The sequence below is a fragment of the Perca flavescens genome, chromosome 11 (assembly GCF_004354835.1).
Source record: "Perca flavescens isolate YP-PL-M2 chromosome 11, PFLA_1.0, whole genome shotgun sequence".
Taxonomy (NCBI): domain Eukaryota; kingdom Metazoa; phylum Chordata; class Actinopteri; order Perciformes; family Percidae; genus Perca; species Perca flavescens.
Genome location: NC_041341.1, coordinates 10,052,668 through 10,078,627, shown reverse-complemented (window position 1 = coordinate 10,078,627; position 25,960 = coordinate 10,052,668). Strand labels below are relative to the sequence as shown.

General features: G+C 40.8%; 1 protein-coding gene across 1 annotated transcript in view; it reads left to right on the top strand.

Annotated features, from left to right (window-relative positions):
* The window catches only part of LOC114563757 (kalirin), a 169,698-nt gene that overhangs the window by 35,537 nt on the left and 108,201 nt on the right, over positions 1 to 25,960 (top strand). The window contains exons 2-8 of the mRNA XM_028590599.1: positions 10,620 to 10,694; positions 15,731 to 15,845; positions 19,347 to 19,539; positions 20,378 to 20,551; positions 20,855 to 20,938; positions 22,224 to 22,355; positions 23,503 to 23,625. Coding sequence (XP_028446400.1) covers positions 10,620 to 10,694; positions 15,731 to 15,845; positions 19,347 to 19,539; positions 20,378 to 20,551; positions 20,855 to 20,938; positions 22,224 to 22,355; positions 23,503 to 23,625 — 896 coding nt within the window. The remainder of the gene's footprint in view (positions 1 to 10,619; positions 10,695 to 15,730; positions 15,846 to 19,346; positions 19,540 to 20,377; positions 20,552 to 20,854; positions 20,939 to 22,223; positions 22,356 to 23,502; positions 23,626 to 25,960) is intronic.

The following is a 25,960-nucleotide window of genomic DNA, read 5'->3' as shown; positions in this document are numbered from 1 at the left end:
TTAGCAAGAGCAGACAACAGACTGAAAGGACACATGCTCCTGACACAAAGCCTGACCTTTGAAATTGCTTAATTATTCTGACAATGATTTCATTTCCATTTTTTTTTGTTTTGTTCTAATGTTCTAATTGTTGTGTTTACATGACATAAATTGTTATTCTGATTGGTTGTAATTGATTTTGATTGATTACCAGTGGCTCCATGTAAAAACAGACTCTGACTTTAATGGGATGCTTGCCCCAAACACTCAGTAGCAGTGTAATATCTTCCAGACTGTGAGCTGCCCTGTCTCCAACGTTTCGTGGTGTACGTGTCGACTGAAGCAGGCTTAATTTGAATGTATTACTTTCAATCCTTGCTAGCATGTAAATGAGGCCAGAGACACAGTCAGACATTCATGGTTATTAGAAGTTTATTCACCCAGTGGTTTTATGCTAACAAGCTGCTGCAGAATGACACGCAGGCAGGGCCAAGCAACACTTGCTGAGTCTGAATCAGAATACATGTGTTGCATTTCTCTTTGATGGTAGTTTAATATTTTCCATTTCCTCCGTTTTTTCCCTCCAGCAGGCAAAGACCATATCCTCGTGCAATGTATTTAGTTAGTTGGCAAGCAGGTTAGCTGCTAGAAGCTAGCCACTAAGCTGTGGTCACGCAGGGGCTAGCTTACTCTTATGTAACTAACAGTGTATCTTCTCACTCAAAGGTTTTTTGAAAGAACCTAAGTTTTAGAGAACATAGTGTAAAATGCTCTACTGTAAATTCAGGAATTAACTTGACTTCATAATTAGGGTGTCCAGATTTCCCGGAACTAAAACTGGGACACTTTGCATGTGACTGTGGTGCTTGTGCACGCACACGCTTTTTAACGTGACCATGTGCCAGTGCCAGCCCAGGTCAGACATAGACACAGAGAGATTAGACACAATTTTGCCAAGAGCACATGTAGGCCTACTGCTCACAACATAATGGGGTATCGCAGCTAATATTCATGAATTTTCTTGGAATGTGGCCTACATATCTAAGAAATAATCTTAAAAGACACTGAGTGAGTTTTGTGGGGGACCAACTTTATTTTTCAGAATTAAAGCATTCTTTTGGAAAAATGCACCCACTGAACTTGTGAAAAACTTTGTGAAAAGGTATTTTTCATTGCATGGCACTAAACAGATTATTTGTAACTGCTGCCACTACTGCTGCTGCTACTGTGAAATTGCGCACACTAGGGTGGGGCGGTATCCAAATTTTGATAGCGTCAAACCTCCTCCCTATTTTACCGCGGTATACGGTATTACTGTGACTAATTAAAAATGATGACGTAAGGCTCAGACGGCGTCACCAAACTGTTGGCTCGTGCACCGTTCCAAAACTGAATACCAAACACTAATACTGAAACAATAATTATATAACTTTCTCCTCCACACTGTCACGTGATGACAACCACACATAATTACATACATTATATTTAATATTTAATCCTTGTCTCCTATATAAGTGCATTGCATTTTTTTTAATGACGGTATTGAATCTGATACCGTTGCTATTTTTAAAACCCCGCGGCATACCGTATTACCGTATTACCGCCCAACCCTAGAGCACAGGTGACAGCAAAATTGGCCCGTGTGACGAGTAGCGCCTTGAATGGTCATGCGGTTACTCTTGTCAGTCCATGTGTTGTTCATGAGCAAAAAGATCCGTTCAACGGGAGCATTTGTGCCCGGTAGACACATGGCGAATCCCTACTTCATAAGGAACCTCAGGCCTCCTCAGTTTTTCTGTTTTTTTTTCCTCCAGCAGGCAAAGACCAAATCATTGTGCAATCTCTTTAGTTAGTTAGCAAGCAGGTTAGCTGCTAGAAGCTAGCCACTAAGCTTATGTAACTACAGTATATTACTATATTCTCCCTCACAAGGGTTTTTGGAAAGAACCTAAATTGTAAAGGACATATCAGTGTAAAATTGTCTACTGTAAGTTCAGGAGTTGACTTGACTTTATAAGGAACGACACCCCTTTATCTCTGGTATCAAATATACCAGGAATAAAGGGGATAACTATTCTACCACCAGCAGTTGGGTTCATGTGATTGTTACGTTGCTAGTAGCAACTATTGATTTCATTATTGCTTCTAGCGATGCCTCTGGTACTCCTGGCTTTAACGCTACAGCTCTAACAGACAGACTCGTTCAGTCTGATATTTGCTGGTGGAATTAAATCTCACTCATGTATGGATGATAGAGAGTTCACTGAACACACACCAACACAAAAACACACACCCACACACACTTTCAAGTCTTCTTCCATCGGTGTACCAATGGCTAGCAGATGTCCCAGTTGGTTTCTGGATGATGTCAACCTCACACACACACACACACACACACACACACACACACACACACACACACACACACACACACACACAGAAGATGCACTGCCTCCAGGGCAGCATGGCAGCAAAGATGAAAAACCATTCACGTTTTCCTCTGCATGATGATATGAATTTTTTGGTTATAAGCTCAGTCTACCCACTTTGTGTTTGTGTGTGTGTGTGTGTGTGTGTGTGTGTGTGTGTGTGTGTGTGTCAAGTTAATTTAATGGCCCCAAGTTATTCAGTCTAGTGTGTTTAACAGCCATATGCTGCTGTAATCACTGCTGCATTGCTACTGTACAAACATACAGTATGCTGAATATGTGTGTATGCGGTGAACATCTCTGATGGAGAAAACACATGCTGGATCAAAGGTGTGTGACAGAGAGAGAGAGAGAGAGAAAGAGAGAGGAGAAAGAAGAGCCAAGATAGGAACATGCATGACAGTTATTTTAATAATTGAGACTGGATTGAATGTATTTGGATACTTTGACCACACTGTTCTTCAACATCATTAATTAATCAAATGCGTTGTGTGTGTTAGTCAAGGATAGTCAACATGTTCTTTCTTTATGTCCTCTCACTCTGTTTCCCTGTGGGAGCCCACAGAGGCTTTTTATCTTGATTATAACAACCTCAGCTTTATTTTCACGAGAAAAGGATTTCAAACAAATCACGTTTTTGAATCATTGTGAATCAGACGTTGGCATCCCCTCTTTAACGCAAACCTGAGCATAATAGAAAGAAGACTAATATGCTCAATGTACACAGAGCCACCTGTTAACACCTGCTACTTATTAAGCATTGCGTTAGTTCATGCAGGACACGGAAGTCACGGGCCCACTAATTGAATTATCATTCATGCTATTTTAACATCAGGCAGTCCATTTAAATGTCCCCCTAGTCCTCTCTGTTTCCTGCTACTCCTATGCTGCCTCACACCGCTGCTGCCTCACTCCGTGTACACGGGGGGGGTCTCAGCAGCATGCTCCCTGTGTCATCTTAGCATGCGGCCTGGTTGATCCAGGGAGCATCATCGACAAGTATAACTGTATTTCCATTTGTTGCAACAAATGGTTAAAGTGCTCATATTATGCTCATTTTCAGGTTCATGATTGTATTTAGAGGTTATATCAGAATAGGTTTACGTGGTTTAATTTTCAAAAAACTCCATATTTTTGTTGTATTGCACATTGCTGCAGCTCCTCTTTTCCCCCTGTGTGTTGAGCTCTCTGTTTTAGCTACAGAGTGAGACATCTCACTTCTGTTCCATCTTTGTTGGGAGTCGCACATGCGCAGTACCTAGGTAAGGACTACTAGCCAGTCAGAAGCAGAGTATGAGGGTGTACCACGCTAGCAGCTAGGCGAGCATTATAACGTGTGTTACAAAGTGACGCACGTTTGACTCTGAAGTAAAGGCTGGACTACAATAGAGCTGTTTGGAGCAGTTTGTTAACAGTGAGGAGATGGTAAGTCCCTTTGGGGTGGACTTTGGGCTTTTTCACTTTGTTAAACCTATAACGTGCACAAAAAAGAGATATAAAAGAGATATAACGCAATTAAGGAAACGGGAAAAAGCCAAACAGCATAATATGAGCACTTTAAATCTATGGCGAGAGTGTTCCTGACTGAACTACTTTGGTTACAACTTTACCATATACTGCTGACAGTAGGCCATCACATGTAACACACTTAACACTTCAAGTAAGATTACTATATGCTGGTTCCAGACATCCGAATCGCTGCCTTCATCTCCGATTTTTCAGCAGTTGAAATAGGTTGTAAAAAGCACCCGAGCGATCCATTCAGAGCTTTGTAGGCAGGGTGAGGAATGGGAATGTCAAGACAGGGAAAGGCTGCAGAAAAAAATGGAGATTGACACAGCTATACAGGCTGTGAGAACTTGTAAATCCTCCTATTTCTTTGATCAACGTGAAAAACCTTAAATGAGCTGCTCCCTAAACTTATGTGTTGACAGAAAATGACATAGATAGGACAAATTCGTCTCTGTCCACTGATTGAGTGGGATCATCAGGCCAGGATTTACTGCTGCGAACAGATGCAGACCATACAGCAGCCGCTGTGATCAGAGCCGACATGCCACAGTCCTCACTTATCTTTAATACACATTATGTTTTCAGTTTTGCCCAAACAAAACCAAACTTTTGCACTCATTGATCTGAACACCTGTGTGTGTGTGTGTGTGTGTGTGTGTGTGTGTGTGTGTTTCAATCTTTTTTTCTTTTCTTTTATTCTTCTAACAAACCCAAACCAAACTGCTAAACCACAGATCTCCTGTGGATTGATTTTGTTTCCTCCAGGTGCTTAAAGTTCACGGTTGCTCCTAAAGTGTAACGTCACTCCCTTTTGAATTTTTTCTGATCCTCTCCCCTTTTATCGTGCTTTTCTTAATGATCTAAACTTTATTGAGTCAACATGAACTTGTATTGAAAACGCTGCTTGAGGTAGTTTCACAATAAAGGTCCACTGCAGTGCAGCCTTCCCCCTAAAACATATTTATGATCAAGCATTTAGGAGGTGATGAGTTAATATCAACAGCAGCTGTATGCATCAACATTATTTTATAGTATGCTGTAGCAGAACACCGTGGGGGCTCCCGCTGTTACACTGCTGCCTGAGTAACAGAATGTATGCTGGCACAGGCTCATAAGTGAGACAATTATATGCACAGCTGGTGCAGGAAGTTCAGGCTGAATAAATGTAGTTAGAACATTGCTGTTATTTCTTTTATTGTACAATTTAGACACTAACAATTTAAAAAAAGAAAGAATTGTCCTTAAGTAGGAAACCCACAACTCTACACAGCATCACAAAGGTCGATCATGAGCACAATTTTGACTGCATTTTCACATTGCGGAGAGATGGCAGCGCTGCTCGGCGAGAGCAGTGGAGGTCGGCATGGACCATCAGCAGTAGAGCCCGACCGATATATCGGCGGGCCGATATTATCGGCCGATATTAGGCGGTATCGGCATTTATAATGGCCGATACAATATTCATTTATCATAACTATTTATAATGACACATGACAAATGATTCTGATAATTGAATATTAAAAACATAAAATAAAAACGGATGAAACACCCTTGGCGTTGTATAGTTTGTCCACCAGACGGCGCTCTACAACGTCCCTGTTGGCAACACTCTTTGATTTTTCTGTTATTGTCTTTTCGTTCAAAGGACTTTTTTCACATCTTAAGTTTTTATTTTTATACCTTTTATTTATCAGAGCATTAATATATTTTGATGTTCCTCTGTTCCTTGTGACAATAAAACAAACTATTATTTTTAAACTGCATTATCAGCAGGCATAGGCGTGGAGTTTGCCGGATTTACGGACTTAAATCTTTCAGCTCCTGTCTGAGCCGCAGAGCGGTCTGAGCCTTCAGGATTCTGTCAGCCATGTTTGTTTTCTGAAGGTGGGGCTGGAGGATTGTGGGAAAATTGAGAGTCATTAAATGAAATGTGAGTTTAAGTCTTTCCACATTGTAATTAAAATGTATTCTGATGTTCTCTGTATCTCTTTCTCTCTGCAATTTCCTTTTAGTCTTGCAGTTGACTGACTATCAACACTTTGTATCAAAGCCACTGAGGGGACTGAGTGGTGTGTTGTGGGGACAGTCCTTCCATCTGGGGACAAAGCTGGTCCCCGCAATGTAAACCATTACATTTTAGGGGCAAGTCTTGGTGTTTGGTTAGGGTTAAAGAATTTGCTTAGGGGATGAATGTTATTCAACGCAATGGCCTCCTAAGTGGCAAAATCAACTCTGTGTGTGTGTGCGTGCATGCGTGTGTGTGCGTGTGTTTGTGTGTGCGTGTGTATTTTGTGTGTCTCTGCTGCTGTGTCAGACTTTATCGACAGTTGAAACCATTTGCATAATCCTCTTTATCTTTTTCCTATCGAGAAACAGTTACAGAGAGGTATAAATAAAGGTTGAATACATTTTAACTTAAAGTTATTTCAACAAAAGGATTTTTATTCTGGTTTTAATACCTGCGCATTAATTCCCTGTCCTTATTCTGCACACTGCAGAACCACAGCCAGACCCGACTCTGACTCACCATCACTTTCCTGTCAAACACGAGACCGCTCTTGAAGAAAACTAGCTTCCTGTGTGTGTTTTGAAATGACAAAAGTTGTTTCCTCTCAACAGTAATGGACAAATGAGTCACACTCAATGCACACACACACACACACACACACACACACACACACACGCACACACGCACGCAAACACACACACTAGAGTGCGGATCGGGACGCATTTTTCTGTCCGAGGCCGTCCCGCCTCCGACAGACCAGTAACCGCAAACGACCTGAGCCCGACAGGCATTAAGATATTTATGTCTGCGCCCGACACAGTTAAAATAATTTTTTTTTCTCTCATACTAATGACACATGTATACAGTATACTAAAGCCCACTTTTATCAAGCAATTGTTGGAAGGCATTTGGAAATGTCAACAGATGAGCGCATCAGCGCACACGGGGCAACAAGCTCACGTTCACACAGGCGCGCACAAGAGGCCCAATCATATAGCCAATTGAAATTAAATTAACATAGGCCTACCAAAATTGGCCCAAGCTAACAGAACAAAATCCCAAAAATTCTAGAGGCTACCTACATAATAAGCTTTTAAATTTAAAAATGTTCAATGCCTTATCGCGCTGATGTGACCGAGCCCGACCATCTACATCATTTCGGGTATCCATCCTCTAACACACATGCACGGACGCACATACACACGCATGCACGTACACACACACACACACACACACACACACACACACACACACTCTTCCTCTGCTGTATGTATTATGCTGTTGTTGGAGAAGAAGCTGCTGATGTTGGCAGCACACTCTTCTCACTGTTCTTTCCTTCATTTCCTGGAACACAAACCATTTTTTTTCTATGCAAATCATTTAGCTTTCAATATAAAGACACATAAATGCAGACTCATCTGTTCTGGGCTGGCTTCAACTCCAGTGCCCAACCACCCAGCTGGGTCTCCATCACGCAGCGGAATTGTGAAATTGCCTGTTAGAAGAAATTGCAAGCTAAAGTTGAGACAGCCTGTAGTGTTTTTTTTAGATCCATTCATCAACATTACCAGTCAAAGTAAACAGTCGGATGACATTGATTTGTGTCTAAATAGAGCTGACTGTGTTTAGTTAACACTGTGCTGAAAGGAAAAGAGAGTGTACAGTAATTGCAGACGGTGCATATATGTGCAGGTTTAGCGTTTAAGATATTCAATAGCTTTATACTTGATGCTATCCAGGATCTTTTGTGTGTCAAGTTGGGTCTATTTCAAGTTCACACTTGGCATCTAGATAGCTAATTGGCTGCAGCACATTAAACAGCATGTACACATACCTGCAACTGTCACTATGGTGTTAACGCCAGCGCTCTGGCAGCCTGCCACACCAGACACTAACACGCCCCACTAGCCGGCTGAGACGATGAGGAGGTTTTACGATTTCTTTCTTAAATACCTTTTTTTTCTCCTTCGTTTTAATAATACTAGGGCTGGTCCGAATACCATTTTTTGAGCTTCGAAGCTTCGGTAGTAATGAGCATCGAATATTCGAAGCTTCGGAGAGAGGGGGCTGAACATATTATCTCTAATAAAGGCAGGAATCTCTATGTGTCTGTCTGTTTGCATTTTGATTATTTTGAGAACCTTTCATCCAGACGACTTCACAAGGGAGTGCAGCAGTGTCGTATTTGGTGCAATATAGATAGACCGGCCAGACGCGTTCAGAATTAATAAACTTTTAACCTCAAGGATCACCGTCTCGTCAACGGGACACTTTGTGACTGGGGCGTCGCTGTAACCTCGATAAAACTTCCACTCATGAGCGTTTTTATAACTTTAAAGCATTAAATCTTTAAAATATAAAGCCATGTACACAACTGTTACAAAGAAAAAGAAAATAAAACAACTTAGCTGTAATCTGCGCAGCCGAGAGTGCATGCATACCTGTTGTCGTTGTCCTTTCAGCTACAAAGTGGTACAAAGTGGACCAAAACTTGATTTTCATAAATCCCCAAGAGTCCGAGGAAATGTAATATCCAAGCTTTATATTCCAAAACGATCTCTTCGCCTCACAATGTTGAAGTTTCTGTCCGAATCACAACGGAGAAACGCGAAACAGTTTTCCATTTCCGCACTTGTTATCGCCGCTAGCTTCTCTGCCCAGCTCGCTAAATGCTCAAAGTGGGCGCGGCGTCATCGTCTACCGACAGTATCTTCTTCGTCTTCTTTCTAGTTTATTGGCTTTTGGCAAACCAACTTAAATGTGCATTACCGCCAACAACTGCACTGGAGTGTGAACGAGAGATAAATGCAGAAAATAAATAAACCAAAATAAAATAATAAAAAAAAAAAACGAATATTCGAATGTCAAATTTTCAATTCGAATACCAACCCACCAAACGAATATTCGAATATTCGGGTCCAGCCCTAAATAATACATACAAAAACAACAATGGAGATTCTTGGTGGAGTGCTAAACCCTAAAAATGCTTGGTGCCGAAACACGTCTGCGTTGATTCATTGGGATGTGAGCCAAATTAAAACATTTTTAAGCATTCCATTTTCTTAAAGCTACAGTGTGTAGTTTCTGTCGTCCCCCCCATGAGGAATTCTAAGTAATGACAACAATACTGTTAGCGCGTTGACATGATACAAGCCCCCACATGCCAGTTCACGTGAAATGACATCACATAGTACGCGAGGGTCACCGGGGGACCCGAAGCTCAACGCCAGGCCAATGCAAAAACCTCAAATAAACTGAACGGGGTCCCGGGGACCCGAAGGACAACACAAGGGTTAAAAAAAAATAATAATAATAATAAAATAATTTGTGTTTAAGGAGATAAACCTGTAGCAAAAACATTGGTATGGTCCTTTAAATACGGTGGAGTCACCTGCGCCTGGGTACAATCCATCTCTGTACTTCTACATCTCTGTAGGTTAAACTGCTCCATCAGGTTTAAATCAATACTATTTCTGTAAACCGTTGCATGAGCCAACATAAACCTGATCAATTAGATCATTAACCTTGAAAGACATTACTGATCGTGACTAATCTCTCAGCTGCCGAACTGTGGGGAAGCTCTGATCGGTCCCACATCTTGTGTCAAGAAGGACCTCTGAACGTGGCTGAGCGATGTGATCCCGGTGCATCATTCACACGTTGTTCAAAAGCTGTTCACTTGGGATCAAATCACCCGTGATGCAATTTCAAATTTTGTCAATAAAGATAATACAAGGAAGACAAATATATACATATCGGCAAATTCTCGTACTGTGCATGTTTCCAAACTTTACCAAACTGAATATGAGGGATTTGAATATTAAAATGGCTCCTTCAGCCTCTTTTATGTGTGTTTTTTAAAATATATTTCATGAATATAAAACATGTTGTTGATGTCAGCGCTTTAAAACATGGAATTTTTCCTTTCTCTCTCTCTTTCTGTATCCTGAGATACAGTTTGCCAACTTAGCGTTCTCACTGTGGAATGTTCTTGGAATTTGTGTGTGTGTGTGTGTGTGTGTGTGTGTGTGTGTGTTTGCGTGTGCATGTGCGTGCATGCGTTTGTTTTAGCCAGGATTGTGTGTGTGTGTGTGTTTTCCTAGCCAGGTTAGTGTATCACATGCACATACACACGGCAGGACATGGACATTTGGACTTTTTTCTACAGAGAGAGACAGAGAACGGTGAGGGTGTAGAGTGAGCATTAATATAAATAAGAGAGAAAGAGAGAGAGAGTTCATAACATGAAAGACGGATGACCAGATGAACTGAGAGGGAAAGAAAGAGAACGAGACCAGAGGAATGAAATCATAAAGATGTAAAGAGATGGCAAAGGATGGAAGAATGAAAATGAACTGCGCGTCTTGTTATGTGACTGCATACCTGCTACTACTGCTAATACTTCCACTATACTGTTCTACAACAGGTGTGAAATGCTTACAAGGCCAGCAATGATGCTACAGTATGTTAAAGACAAAATATGAAAAGCACACACAAGCAAAAAGAAATTGTAAGAGCTAGATCCGTGTGTGCGAGAGTGTGTTCTCTCACACAGGAATGTTGATCTGATAATGGGATTAATACTGAAAGCTCCACCAACTGACTGTTCCTCTCTCTCTCTGTCTCTCTGTCTCTCTCTCTCTCTCTGTCTCTCTCTCTCTCTGTGTCTCTCTCTCTGTGTCTCTCTCCAGGGTCATTAAGGACTGAAGGCATCAAGGCGTCAGATGTTCTTCCCGTGTTAAAGGAGAAAGTTGCCTTCGTGTCAGGTGGGTGTCAGTCAGCGTTGCACTTAAATCCCGGAACCTGCAGCCCAAGAATGTCTATGACTGTGGTCATAAACTGTATGCTAGAGTTGTTTGAGATCACATCCACATCCAACTGAGGTCATAGAAACCTATATCAAAATATATCAGAAAGTGGGGCAGAACTCCACGGGCTGTATTCATAAAGAATCTTATCTTTCCAAAAGCTGCCCTTGTAAATTGGGCTAAATGTTCCTCACTGAGAGTTTCTTCAATAAGAGCTATTCACAGACCTGCTGGGAGCAACATTTTAACTACAGAACTGAGAGAACTCCTAGATACCAAACCCTAAATTGCTCGATGGTTGCGTCATTGGTGTGTGAGTGTACGTGTGGGAAGATATATCTGTCTTCAGTATGTCCAGATAGATAGATAGAAACTAAATAAAATATGCACCTGTAACTATTAAACCAGCATTCAACAAACCGATTCCGAACACATCTTCAGATATTGAGAGGGTAGTTCTACATATCACCGATTTAACCTCCAGCGATGACCGTGACACCGGCTTCCTTTATTTAACTACGTATCACAGTGACACATTACGTTACATTTCAACCCAGTCTCACGGCAGTTCGTGAAATGGTCACGCCAATTTTGAATCTATTGATTCGTGTACACCGACATGTTTATGTCATTTTTTAAACTAATATATTTCAATGGGAAGCATCTTTCGTCAGTCGGCCGTGAAATGAACACGATCGCCAAAAATTCCGTGACGCGAGTGTGATGGTTGGGTTTAGTATAAGAAGAACGGGACGGGCGGGACACGATCCCCGGGCTCCTGGGTGAAGGTCCTGTGTTGTTTGACCCATCCACCACACCGACCAACCTCCCTACGCAGCCTTTAAAAAGGTGGGGGGTGGTAATGGCGGGCAAAAAAATTCAAAAATGGTTTGTCAAGCAGATTTCGGGCCAGAAACAGGAGCATGTTTAATTTTCTCAGGCTCGAGTCAGCTACAGCCCAGGATGTTTGGAGTTGCTATGGCAACAAGTGACAGCTGCTGCTAGCATCGACAGTCCGGCCAATAATCAATTGTAAAAAAAAAAAACTATCTATCTAAACAAAATCAACAATTGAACAGTCATACCCTTTAGGACCTTGGCTAATGTTAGCAATTCATTGCGGTTAAACAAAGAAACAGCGATTATGTAAAGAAAAACTGCGATTTGACAATTACAGTACAGGCCAAAAGTTTGGACACACCTTCTCATTCAATGCGTTTCCATGACTATTTCCATTGTAGATTCTCACTGAAGGCATCAAAACTATGAATGAACACATATGGAATTATGTACTTAACAAAAAAGTGTGAAATAACTGAAAACATGTCTTATATTTTAAATTCTTCAAAGTAGCCACCCTTTGCTTTTTTATTAATAAGGGAAGAAAATCCACTAATTAACGCTGACAAAGCACACCTGTGAAGTGAAAACCATTTCAGGTGACTACCTCATGAAGCTCATTGAGAGAACACCAAGGGTTTGTATTGTATCAAAAAAAGCAAAGGGTGGCTACTTTGAGGAATCTAAAATATAAGACAATTTTTTATTAAGTACATAATTCCATATGTGTTCATTCATAGTTTTGATGCCTTCAGTGAGAATCTACAATGGAAATAGTCATGAAAATAAAGAAACACATTGAATGAGAAGGTGTGTCCAAACTTTTGGCCTGTACTGTATGTAATAACTATTACAGGCCTAGCCTTGTGAATTACTTTTAGACCAAAAACATAGGACTGACACAGCCCTTATCTTCAGGAGTTTCTCCTAACTCGGCCAGCTATGAGCTGCTTTTAGCCTAGGGCTGGGCGATATGGAGAAAATCAAATATCACAACATTTTTGACCAAATACCTCGATATCGATACAGCAACGATATTGTAGCGTTGACTATTGGTGCTTTCACAAAATATTTACACAATGAGATTTTTGATAAATAATCATCAGTAATGTGGATATAACAACTAAGTGGGCAAAGGCAAATAATAGAACAGCTACAACAGTCTGGTAAGTTCAGAAAATTAAAAATATCCAAAATCGAAGACGATATCTAGTCTCATATCACGATATCGATATATTGCCCAGCTCTATTTTAGCCTTGAGATGTTTTTTGAATACATGCCCAGATGTCTATACCTGTCATTGCCTTAAAACCTTCAGGACTGCAGAACAGATCATTGGTGTGGACCCAGACTCGCACACCTCCTGAGACAGGAAACGGGCAGGGAAAATCATCACAGGCCCTTCGCACCCTGAACATGACTTATGTGAACTTCTCCCCTCCGGCAGCCGCTGCAGATCACCGCGTGCCAAAACAAGCAGAGAAAGCAGACACATGAGCTGTTTCGCTCCACAGGCCATCGCACTCACAAACACTCAGCCGCGTGATGCATTTTGATTCTGAACAAACAAGAAGTAACTTCACATGCAGCCTCGGAGGTTGAGCAACCAAAACATTGCCCCTCTAAAATATTAAAAATGTACTTTTAACAGTGGCTGTGTATAGAGAAAAACCCAAAGCACAGATCACGGGAAAAAAAGGGACATGAACATATACATAAACTTGCTTCACTCTGTATACCCAGCTCTGTGGTCGAGGACTTCATGAGTCCAATAAATGTTGGACTAGATCTGAAACAGACTTGGGGGGAAAAACCTAGCTGAATCTGATGTGTTTTAAATATTTTTTTAAAAAGATACGCGATTAGTACGACGGTGCCTCTGCAAAATAGCCCCGCGAAGGAACCTGTTTTGGTGGAACATGTTCAAAGGCTGTTTTAGCCGTGCCACAGAAAACTCCGATTGGACAGATAGTCTAGCTAGCTGTCTGGATTTACCCTGCAGAGATCTGAGGAGCAGTTAACCATAGTCCTCACAAATCAGCCAGAGTTTAAAATGCCAACACAAAGAAAGAGGAAGGTGACGGACATCCGGCCGAAACGAAGGCTATCCTGCGGGATTGGTGTGTCCACATGAACAATTCCGGGAATGAAATGTTGTTGATATAGACCAGACTGAGTGTAAAATGGACCCGGCCCTGCTCAGGTCCAGGGTCTGGCCTCGCCCTGTCACTAGGAACTGAGTAAACCCATGAAAACCCATACTATGTGGTAGCAAAGTTGTACCGTAAGGCCGGTTACATACAGCCTGCGTGGCGTGAGCGTGGCGTTTCTGTTGCGTGTGAGCTGTGTGGCGGCTGCGTGGATTTTTCTATGTCTTAATAATAATACATTTAATTTGTAATGCACTTTATATTTACGCAAATCTCAAAGTGCTAAAACACACCAGAAACATGTCTGATGCAGAGCTGCTGCTGCTAGCCTTGTCTCCCCTTGTCTTCCCATTGATAAAATGAAATACCATGTTAAATATAAATATATACTGATTTGATTACCGCAAAGACAACGTCGGCAGTATTGACGGCAAAATAGGCTACAGAATATTTCGTTCTGTATTGACAGGTGCAAAATTAGAAAATCAATTTATTTTTAATTTTTTTATTATATTTATATCTGCCTTTATATCAATACCTAGGGACTTTCAAACATCAACATGTCATTCATTAATATGTATTTGTGTCTAAATGACATATAAAGGTCTTTTCCTATTCTATTTTGCCTGGAACGCTTGCGTGTAGCGTTAAAAATAGGCGTCAGTTCTATTTCTAGCAGGCACACGAGCTCTAACCTGTTAACATGGGAGCCGAAATATAAACAGACATGCCACGCAGCTGACACGCTCACGCCACGCAGCCAGTGTGTAACCGGCCTAAGGTATTTAATAGTAAACATTTTGTAAAATGTAATTAAGAAGAGTTCCAGCTTCTTAATTGTAAAGGTTTGCTGCTTTCCATTTTCTGATGTGATGGTGAATTGATCATTTTTGGGGTTTTGAAGACATCAACTTGAGCTTTTGGTAAATGTAATTCATTAAATGTTTCGTTTTTTATATTTTATATACAAAAAAAAGATTAATTGAGAAAATAAGGGAAATAATTGTTAGTTGCAGCCCTGGTGAAAATGTTTAAACGACAGAAAACATTGATATTCACTTTAATAAGTTTCTGATGAATCAAACCATGTGAACCTTTGATGCTCTATGTGAATTGTACCCCAAAAATGTTTTATAAATGTTTGTCAAATATAGATTCCTTGGTAGGGGCCACTGCTCTTATGCTGTTCTCATAAACTCAGTGCTAGTACCATAGTGCAAGACTTAAGTATTGTTTTTGTTGTAGTACTGATTCTGTCTTGCCTGTTTTGTATATGTACCAGTGAAAAAGTTACTCTGAATTAGAAAGAGAAAACGGCAGAGAGACCTAGAGAGAGAGAGAGAGAGAGAGAGAGAGAGAGAGAGAGAGAATGTAAAAGACATAGTGCTAACAAGTCATCAAGATTCCTCCTTAGAATACAGCAGCATGCTCCCTCCCAAATCTCTCTCTCTCACACACACACACACACACACACACACACACACACACACTGATTTTTTCCACGACTGAGTAGCAGTTTCATAAACAGTGCGGTTTGTGTTTCTTACATTAATCTAACCAAAACATCTCTACACATGTAATTTATCACAGAGAGGGAGAGCGGGAGTTTGTATTTCGGGTGGCTCTCGGAGCCTTTGGAAAGTGTGTTTACTGGCGGGAGTAGCCGTGATGGGAGTTATGTTACAGATACAGAGATATTAAAGCTATTAGTGTAAAGTAACGCGCAGATTAACACTGATACGGTCCGCTTGCTGATAATGGAGTGACGGAGTGGTTGTAGTGTAGACTGCCGTCTGCTGGGTAATTAAAGTTCTTTGATGGTTACTTTATCGATTTTGTGATCTCTGTTGTATTTTTCATTTTAATGTAATGCTGCTGCTGCTACTACTACTACTACTACTAGCCTGCTATGTATTAATACAAATAGCAATACCTTTTTTTTAACACTGCATATGTGGCAACATTAAGCATCCCGCTTCTCATTCGTATGTGTCCATGCACAGGTGGGCGAGATAAAAGAGGCGGACCAATCCTGACATTTCCTGCCAGGAGTAACCACGACCGAATAAAACAGGAAGACCTGAGGAGACTGGTAACCTACCTGTCTACTGTTCCCAGGTACACACATTCCCATCCAACACAAACACATAGTACAAGTACACAATCATTTTTTGTAGCTGATGTAACAATGGATTTTCCCCAGTGTGGGATTAATGAAGTCTATCTTAATTTTATCTGATCTTATCTGATCGTATCTGATCTTATCTTAGTAGCATGTTTATTCTTTATTTTAGATTACATTTCATTATATTGGGGCGCCCTGGTAGCTCATGTGGTTGAGCGCGCCCCCCATATATTAAGGCTCAGTGCTTGCCGCAGTGCCCCCCGACATCTAGTGGAGTAGAAGTAGAAAGTGGCATCAAAAGAAAAGACTCAGATAAAGTACAAGAACCTCAACATTTGCACTTAAGTACAGTACTTGAGTAAATGTACTTAGTTACATTCCACCACCGCACTTCACTTTGTTGTAAAGCACTTTGAGCTACAGTCTCTGTATGACAGGTGCTATATAGGTCAAGTTTATTATTAGTAGTTATTATATTTACAGTTATTATCTATTGTCAATGCTAACTTTGTTAACCTTTTTATTACCCTCATTGGTCAGGACAATAAGGTTTAGTGAACCAGACTTGGTAGGAGGAAGAGGTGCAGGGTGGAGTGCATGTGGAGTGCTTCAGTGCGGTCCACACTGTGGAAATCAAGCGTTGCTTTCTCCGCCGTCACAGCAGCAGGCTGAGAGCAGCGTTTGATTTGCATCAGCATGAAAGCTGCAGTGTTTGCAGCCGACAGCAGCGAGTCTGTCACTTCGAGTCCATTTATTCCTGTTGCCCCTCATCCCAGTCGGAGGATGTTATAATGGATGTGCTGGTCTAGAGAAAACTGATCAATAATCAGTCACAGACCAGTGAGTAATATGTACCTGTGTAAGAAATGTAAGATTTGGCTTCTCATTGGCTGATTTAAATGATCAGAGTGTCCTTTAAATGCAACGACAGGGAGGGTTTTCAATCCAGTCTGCGCTTGAAACTGCATTCAGATGCTGATGTGCATGTAAAACCTTTACCTGGCTGACTGGGACACGGTGCGATTGAACCGAACAAGCCCAGAGTCTGTATTACCATTTGATCTCTATCAGCCCCGCTCTGATTCCTCCTGCTAATCGAGCTGCTGTTTCCATGGCGACGATTGGAGTTTGTGCTTCCCTGAGGCAGACTATAATGGATGTGCTTTTGTTGAATTTGTATTAATAGAGGTTGTGTGTGGAGATGAGGTCATTTCGGTATATTTTTACTCTCCAATCAGCAGCAGCTGAATTTAAAGGCCATTAGACCTGCACTGGTTTCAGATCAGCTTCTAGTCTCCGGGAAATATCTGTTTACAAGTGTTGTCCTGTCGCATGTTAAGGGAACGTTAGTTTACGCTGCAGTTCTGTAATTGACTCCCATTTCTAAAATGTCCTAGCCTGGGAAAACCCTGACGAACTTCTAGCAAATTAGAGATTTGCTTTGCAAGTCCGTCTGGCCAAGAGCCCATTCAAAAAAGGGGGGCTTTACACGATGCCGATCGTTGGTCTGATTGGTTGAAGGACTATCCAATTGCGCCCAGAGGCATCTGAGCAGCGTCCATTGGTGGGCTGTTAATGAAGCTTGCCCAGACCCACTCTCAGTTACAACTGAGAAGGGTCTGGTGTCAACCAGGCGAAACATTTCCCCTTTATCCAATTGTGTTTACATAGTATTTGCAGACACTTATATATGCTGCATACACTTTATACAAACCAATGTATACATAAATGAACATGCAACAAGCACAGCGAAATCACCATCTGGAAAGCATTCTGGTGTCTTCAACAAATCTGAAAATATGTATGTATGTATATGTATCAATGAGTATGTTTACATGCACACCAATATTCCACTATTATTCTGAATATGACAATATTCAGAATTTGATACAGGTCAAGTAAACAGCATGTTGGATATTCCGAATAAGGCCTTTTTCCAAATATAGCATTTTCCGATTAACGTGGGATATTCTGGTATTATTCAGAGATATTTAGAGGCATTCTTTAGACATGTGTACAGTGCATTCGGAATATGCGTCTCAATCTGAGTTTTTACCGCAGTTTACGGCCTCTTGCCTGTTTACCGCTTATGGTCAGCTCTGTGCGTTGCTATGGTTACTGTACACAAATCAACCAGCCAACAGTTTTTAAGGCTGCAGACCCACTAACAAGGAGAAACACAGCAACTTTTAAACATTATCAAAGACTTGGATATCAACAGGTTTTTGGATATGCGCACACATCGCTACGCTGACCTTTTCAAGAAGCTGGTTGAAGGAATGAAAGGGGGACGCTGGTTTTCGCACAGTCCAACAACGACCAACGTTGAAAAATCGTATTTTGCACGGTGACATGCAAACGGGAATATTAGTGTAATATTCACTTTCATTACTCATGTAAAGAGCTTAGTCGGAATATCATCTTTTTTGGAATAAGGGCAAAAAAAAGAATATTATGTGCATGTAAACTTAGTGATTGGTTTTCCTTGCTTTCAGGGTACTAATATATATGCTTTCAGGGTACTAATATATATATATATATATATATATATATATATATATGATTGTACCGATTGTACCAAATGTGAACACAATTATTACTGAATTAATTTGCTACGGTGACGTAAATAATGTGGAGCATTTGCATTTTGCATCAAGTGTTAAAAGAAGTTTCACATTTTGTAAAATAGGCTACACATGTATCTTGCAGAGAGAAGATATGGACCACTCATATCTTTCCTGTATGTATAAGACTAGAGCAAGCAGACAGTTAAAGGGGCGCTATGCAGTTTTGGCAATTTCTTTGCTGTTTTCGCTTTTTGCTCCCCCTGCAGCTTCGGAATAGATATTTGGCAACAATATGTAAAAGCTCGCTCGGCCAGTCTGCCATTTCCTCTTACTCTGTTCCTCCAACAATGCTTTCCTAGCTTTCTGCTTCTTTTTTGCTGGCTCAGCCATGATGGCTCGCCGGCCAAAAGTTGCAAGGGTGGTGTTTCCCCTCATCGCTAGGGGGAAGCGAGACGATCACCATTCAACCCGGAAAAAAGTCATATAACCATTCCATTGACTCCAAAGCTGTTCAGTTAAGGTAAATTAAGCTAAAAAAAACTGCATAGTTCCCCTTTAACTTAGTTTAGCACACAGACTAGAAACAGTAGAGACTTCAGGAAACCAGTGCTCCTGTCAAGAAATACTTAAAATTTTGTTCGTCAAATGGCATACTATGAAAGGAAATAAGTGGCTGATTGCAAGCTATAGCCTCTACTGCTTCCTTGTAGATCAGTACAGACCACTGCTGAGGCTGGTTCGCTAAAAGTTTCTTTTAGTAGTTAGTCAGATGTAACAGTCTGGCAAGGATTACGCAGCATGAATTCATTTATCTGTTTAGGACCTACAAGCTATTCTACCAGTTCTTCTAAAACTCTCTATTGCCCTTCTCTGTGGTCCCTCTCCTCTCCTCTCCCCCCTATCTGTCCATTCTGTCTCTCTTATCAGTGAGGATGTATGTAAACGTGGTTTCACCGTCATCATTGACATGCGTGGTTCTAAGTGGGAGCTGATCAAGCCTCTGCTGAAGACACTGCAGGAGTTTTTCCCGGCGGAGATCTGTGTGGCGCTCATCATCAAACCGGACAACTTCTGGCAGAAACAGAAGACGAACTTCGGCAGTGCGAAGTTCTCCTTTGAGGTCAGTGGGCTTCCTTGTTTGTGTTTTTTTTCCCCCAACATACAGTACCTTAGTCTCATTTCAGATTGCAGCATTCAAGCTCAACATTGATCGTCACTGTGAAAGGACTGTTTGCTAAAGCAGGCAGTGAACATAAAAGAAATCACAGTACGTTTGTTAGCAGCTATCGTTATATAACGTCTCATACTTGTTTGGTTAAGTTTATCACCAGTTAACATCTCCCATGTAATGTTACTGTATCATTACATCTTTTTTTTTTTTTTAAAGACAAATTCTTATTTTAAAGACAATCTTTAAAATAATTTAAAATAATTTATATTCTGATTTCATACACGCTATTGTATTCATATTGTTATTGTCTTGTAGAAAACTAGCGAGGAGATATGTTATTTCTGGTTAAATGTTACTTTGATTAAAGATAGATGGTTCCACTAACCAGCTCACTAACATTGTTTGGTTCTGGTAAGTTAAGATGTTGTCTTTTGCAGGTAAAACAAAGTAAAACCTCTTTCCCAACACAAATACAGTACAGTGCACTACCACTATATATACCAGAAAAAGAGGGTAATTAAAAATATAAGTTTATGCCTGATTTTAGGAGGCTACAGTCCCCCCGTCCCCTGTCCATGTGTCCATGACTTCAGTTTAGCAGATACAAGTTATTAAGAGAGAATGTACTATCTACTCACAATGACATATATTTTGGTATTGAACACCAATTTAAGATGAGACATCATCAGACCTGCATGGTGACACTATAAACAAATGGGAGTAACCTGGACGATCCGTCTCTTAAAAAATGCATTTGGATATTTCTCCTAAATTTCTGTTTATACAGACCAGCATGGTGTCAGTTGAAGGTCTGGCCAAACTGGTGGATCCCTCCCAGCTGACAGATGACTTTGAAGGCTCTCTGGACTACAACCACGAGGAGTGGATGGAGCTGAGAGTCTCTCTGGAGGACTTCATGTCCAACGCTGTTCACCTGCTGTCCAGACTGGAAGACTTGCAGGTGCAGGATGGACAGATAAATGGACAGATGAATGAATGGTCAATCAAGGGATGGATGGATGGTCAATCAAGAGATGGTTGGATGGATTGATGGATGGTCAATCAAGGGATGGATCGATGGATGGATGGATGGATGTCAATCAAGGGAAGGATGGATAGATGGTCAATCAAGGGATGGATGGTCAATCAAGGGATGGATGGATGGTTAATCAAGGGATGGATGGATGGATGGATGGATGGATGGAAGGTTTAAAAGGATTAAAGGATTCATCCCAATATGAAAAAGTTGTACTGTGTGTTGCAGGAGCTTCAGTCCAAAAAGGAGTTTCCTGCAGATGTGGAGGGATCTCGTCGGTTGATAGATGAGCACACACAGCTGAAGAAAAAAGTGAGAGAGCTACTGTCAGAACAGTCTGATACAAACTGTAGACATCTAAAGGAATGGCATTTACATTAGCTGTGCTGAAGCTAGCTGACCTCTGTGTTAAACATAGGCCTATTTTGTTTACCTAAATGCAGTTTCTTTATTTAACCATGAATAATTGTTAACATTAGCTAAGGTCTAAAGTTGAGACTGTTGATTTTGTTTAGATATGCCAAATTGTAATTATATAAGTGATTATTGGTAAGACTGTTGAGCTAAATCTATGCTAGCAGCAGCTGTCACTTGTTGCCAAAAGCAACTCCAAACATCCTGGGCTGTAGCTGCCTCAAGCCAGAGAATAACCAAAGTGATATAACCAAAAGATGTAAAATTTCAAAACCAAGGGGGTAAGCCAGCCTCCGCAAAGCGTACCTACTAAGGAGCCATTTTGATGCTAATAAGCCATCACCCGCCGTTAGCATTCCATTGACTGCCATTCATTTTGGCGTCACTTTGACAGCGAATAACTTCACATCTGAAGTGTTTAAAGACTCTTTGACAAAGACTATTTGTCCATTGTTGATTTTTAAAGAAACACGGCAATGTATTAAAGGCTCCATTACCTTGTATCTCATGTTATGGCTCCGTAGCAGATGTTTTTGTAAAAATAGGCTAACGAATGTGTCATAACCACGCGACTTTCTGTCGCACGGTAAAGAAATTACCGTATAGTACAGGAGAAGCTCGCAGGCAGTTTGGACTTACATTAGCTGTTTAAGTTTAATTACTAATGTTAACTAGCATTTTAGTTAGCCTGTGCCTATGTTATTTCCCAACATATACCTACGCTCTCCCTCTCTGCAAGATTTGGAATGATTGAGATTTCTCTCGGCACAGCTACCAGAAGACTACAACTTTCAGACACATTGCTCACGTCACATACGTCTTCTAGCTCGGTTGGAGGCTGCTCAGTAACGCTCAGCCATCACCAGAAAAGTGCTTCTAATAGACTTCACTGCTCTCCGTTGCAAGTCTACGGCGTCGCTTTATCCATTAATTTTACTGTTAATGTTCAAAACCTTAATTTGTTTGAAAAAGTAATGAATAAATATAAAAAATATGTTTTTATTTGACTAAAAGAGACAATTATATTGTTACTCCCAATTATTTCTGGGACAGTTATTTGTACAGCAACATGTGGAATTGTTATAGTTCTAGTTAAACACATAGGTTAAACATCATCGTTCTCTCATCATTACATATTTGAATCATGTTAAGGCACTAAAGTCATTTTTGTACTCTCCTGTAGGTGCTGAAGGCCCCAGTGGAGGAGTTGGATCGGGACGGCCAGAGGTTGCTGCAGTGTATTCGATCTAGTGATGGTTTTTCAGGGAGGAACTGCATCTCAGGCTCTGCTGACTTCCAGAGCTTAGTGCCCAAGGTAAATTCACTCAATATGGGAATACAGCCAGCTGATGTGACTCTAAATCAATATCATCTCTTGAAAATTTATATTTTATTCACGATACAGTAGGGGAAAAGAGACTCCAAACAAGCCCAGGGCTACTTGCTGTTTACATTCACACGTAAACTTTCATACAGTCATTTGACTGCTAGAATATTGTGAAGAAAAACTGAGATTTTACCCCCTTTTTCACCCTTTAGGAAATCTGGCAGTAAATACCAAACACAATGTAACCAGAGCCAAGGCGATACAGGATAGAACAGTCACTTTTACTAATTATGAAGACAAATCTTGAGGATTTCACTAAGTGATGCTCCTACAGAACCGACATTCTGCATATTTCATCATTGTGAACACTAAAGCACACTATCCCAAATGCATGATGGTCAAGGCCCACAGCGTCCCTCATTAGGGCTATTGAGAAGTCTTCGCTGCATGCCAGCTCATTAGCCGAAGGACTCCACAGGAAAAAGCTGTGAAAGAGCTCAGCAAGTTTCATTGCACAGGTTGTTTGCATAAAACATTACAAAAACAGAAAAATGCATTTATATTAATCATTCATATGAATGTCTACCAAATGTATGTGTACAGGTGAAGGATTGACAATTGAGAGGTATGTCCCAAAAAACCTGCTTGTTCTTACACGACCCACTGGTGCGTTTCAAAGGACTGCAAATAAGAATAACTCTGTCGGGGGTATCAAAGGATAGACATGATGAAATATAAAAAGTAACCAGCAACACAAATCAGTCATTTCTTTGTTTTTGTTAAATTAGATTAGCGAAACAGAATTTTGCGGCGGTTAGAGTGCATACCAAACTACATCAATGCCTACCAACCGGTGATGTTAACTGATGCAAAAATGCATCGGAACACGTTAAAAGTGTTACAATTTGAGCAGGAAAATTGGCATGAAGCATTTCACACTGGGGTTTCCTGCAAAATATAGACTAGATGTCGTATTTTGGAAAAGTTAGACTTACCATGAACTGCGTCATGTTTCTGTGCTTTTTTTTTTTTTTTTTTTTTTTAATTAAAGAAAACAATCAAACCAGTTGAACTTCGCTCTAAGACATCATAAAAAAAGATCATCTAACAATTCTTAATTCTTGCTTTTTGCCAGGTGGCCAGTCTGCTGGATAAGCTCCACTCCACGAGGCAGCATCTCCATCAGATGTGGCATGTCAGGAAGCTGAAGCTGGATCAGTGCTTCCAGCTCCGCCTGTTCGAACAGGACGCCGAGAAGGTGAGTCATGGCCACGGATATTTTGTAAGACCTGGATGCAACGTTAATGGCGGAGCCCCGTTCATTGCTCAGTGGCGCATCCGCCAAAAAAATGTTTCTAAGCTTCTGGCTTTACTTCCGTGACATGTGACCACTGATTATGCGCACTAATGTTTCACCCATAAATTATTGTTTTTCCCCCATTGGCCAGCATTGTAAAAGAGCTCTTTTACAATGTTGGCCAATGGGGGGGAAATCTGCAGAAGGGTTGAGCGCTGTATGTGGGGGCCTGGTCACACTTGAACCTGATGATGATCACTAAATGAGCAGAAATGATCACAAGTGGCTGCGCGGTATCGAGAAAACGCAACTAGTGTGATAAACTTGGATCAGCCATTCTGTTTACTGACTCTTCTTATCATCCTGAGAAAGTGGAACCTAAAAATAAGTTAAGAGGTTAAAAAGAAAAGGTTGAGAGCATAACATTTACCAACAATTTGTCAACCAAAATAACATAACATCATCATATTTAATTGAATTCTTTATGTTCATCTTTACCTGTCCAGTTTTCCATCCTTGTGGATAGTTTCATACAGTATTTTTCACTCTCTGTCCTTCTCGCAGCCTGTTTGTTGAAACAGAGGAACACAGTTAGCAACTAATCCAGTGGAAAATCAGCCAGCATTGTTTCGCCTACACCAGTTAAGGGATTAGCTGCGGTTGTGACTGAAAGCTTGGATTCCATTCATAATTATCATACCAGCCTGTTTACACCAACATGCAAAACTATTTCACTTTCATTCCAAAATGCTAAATATAGAAAGATCACACTCTGATGTGAAGGGGTCTGTATTTAAGGTAATACAGGTAATTGCAACCTCAGGAATGCTTTTATTTTTAGGAAACGCCACTCCTCGGCTAAAAGAAATACTGCACAAATACAGCAGAGAATACCTACTGCACACACGTCATTGATTACTGCAAACCGACGTCTGGGGTTGCTGATATCTGCACACCGAATAAATACCAATATATTCTGGGGAATAAGCTTATAGTTTTAAAAATGAGCTGATGGATCCAAAATGGCTGAAACATGTCAACACCCGAGCCCTGCCTCTTGCTCACAGAGAGCTGCATGTGTTTGGTAGAACCCTAAGCGTTGTTGATGGAAGTGCAGCTTGTACTCTCATATGCACGCACGCACACACACACACACACACACACACACACACACACACACACACACACACACACACACACACACACACACACACACACACAAACACAAACACAAACACAGACGGGCGTCAGCTGACATAGTGTGTCATTCCAAACAGAAATCCACATGCGGGAGCGGTAAATATTTACAGTAAAGCAAAAAGAAAACCATTTTGTCCACATCAGTGTTATCACGCTGAGGAACCACGGCAGGCACGGCGCCAGGATTCCAGTTTTGGATGGGCCAGACCAATTGTGGGTGGGCCTTAAATTAAAAACGATATCAAATCCCTGTTTAACCTAATACAAATGACTGGCTAATATACTGTTATATCATATATATTATATGTGCTTACATAATAAAGATTGTAATAGCTTGATGCTATTTATATGTTGTTGCATTGTAAAAAGTTTCGGTGCAAAGGACGGACCTATCCGCGATCGCTCTCCTTGGTTCTGCCCAAAAGAAGAGCGCTTTGGAATCTCCATTACGCACCATAGCTGGCTGTGCTATAGCGCATCTCTCCTAACCTAAGGCCTATCGACTATAAAAGTGGCCATGAATCTAATATTTCCCCCAAACATAGTTTATTTCTGCTCGTATAACATGAGGCCGAATATTTCACAATTCTTTTCAACTGTTTTAAGTTTTCAACAATATACAGATCAACAACACTGCCCGACAGTTTCAATCAATACTCGGCCACAGAACATGTTCATTGACAACGTCATCTGTCATGTAAAACAAGACTCAAGTTATTTCCTTACTTTAGCGTGATGATTCATGTTAAAAACATGTTCAACAAAAATAAATAAATCGCATTAATAGCCCTAAAGCATTATTGGCCATAACAAGAGAAAACCATGAGGGGACAACAACTTGACAACAGTAACAAGCTGTTATAGAAATAGAACTGAGCCTGCAGCTCTGTAGCGGGTTATGAATTGATTATTTTAATCCATATATCTCATATAACGACATAATACAATACAGGCAGAGTAGCCTTCACATACCTTACTGTTATCCTCTGGCGGTCCTACACAATTAAACTCAGCAGAAGAAGTGACCGGATACTTTAGCACTGGTTGAGTTGCGGGCTCATCCACGGAAGACCGATCCACAGGGCTGTATCCATAG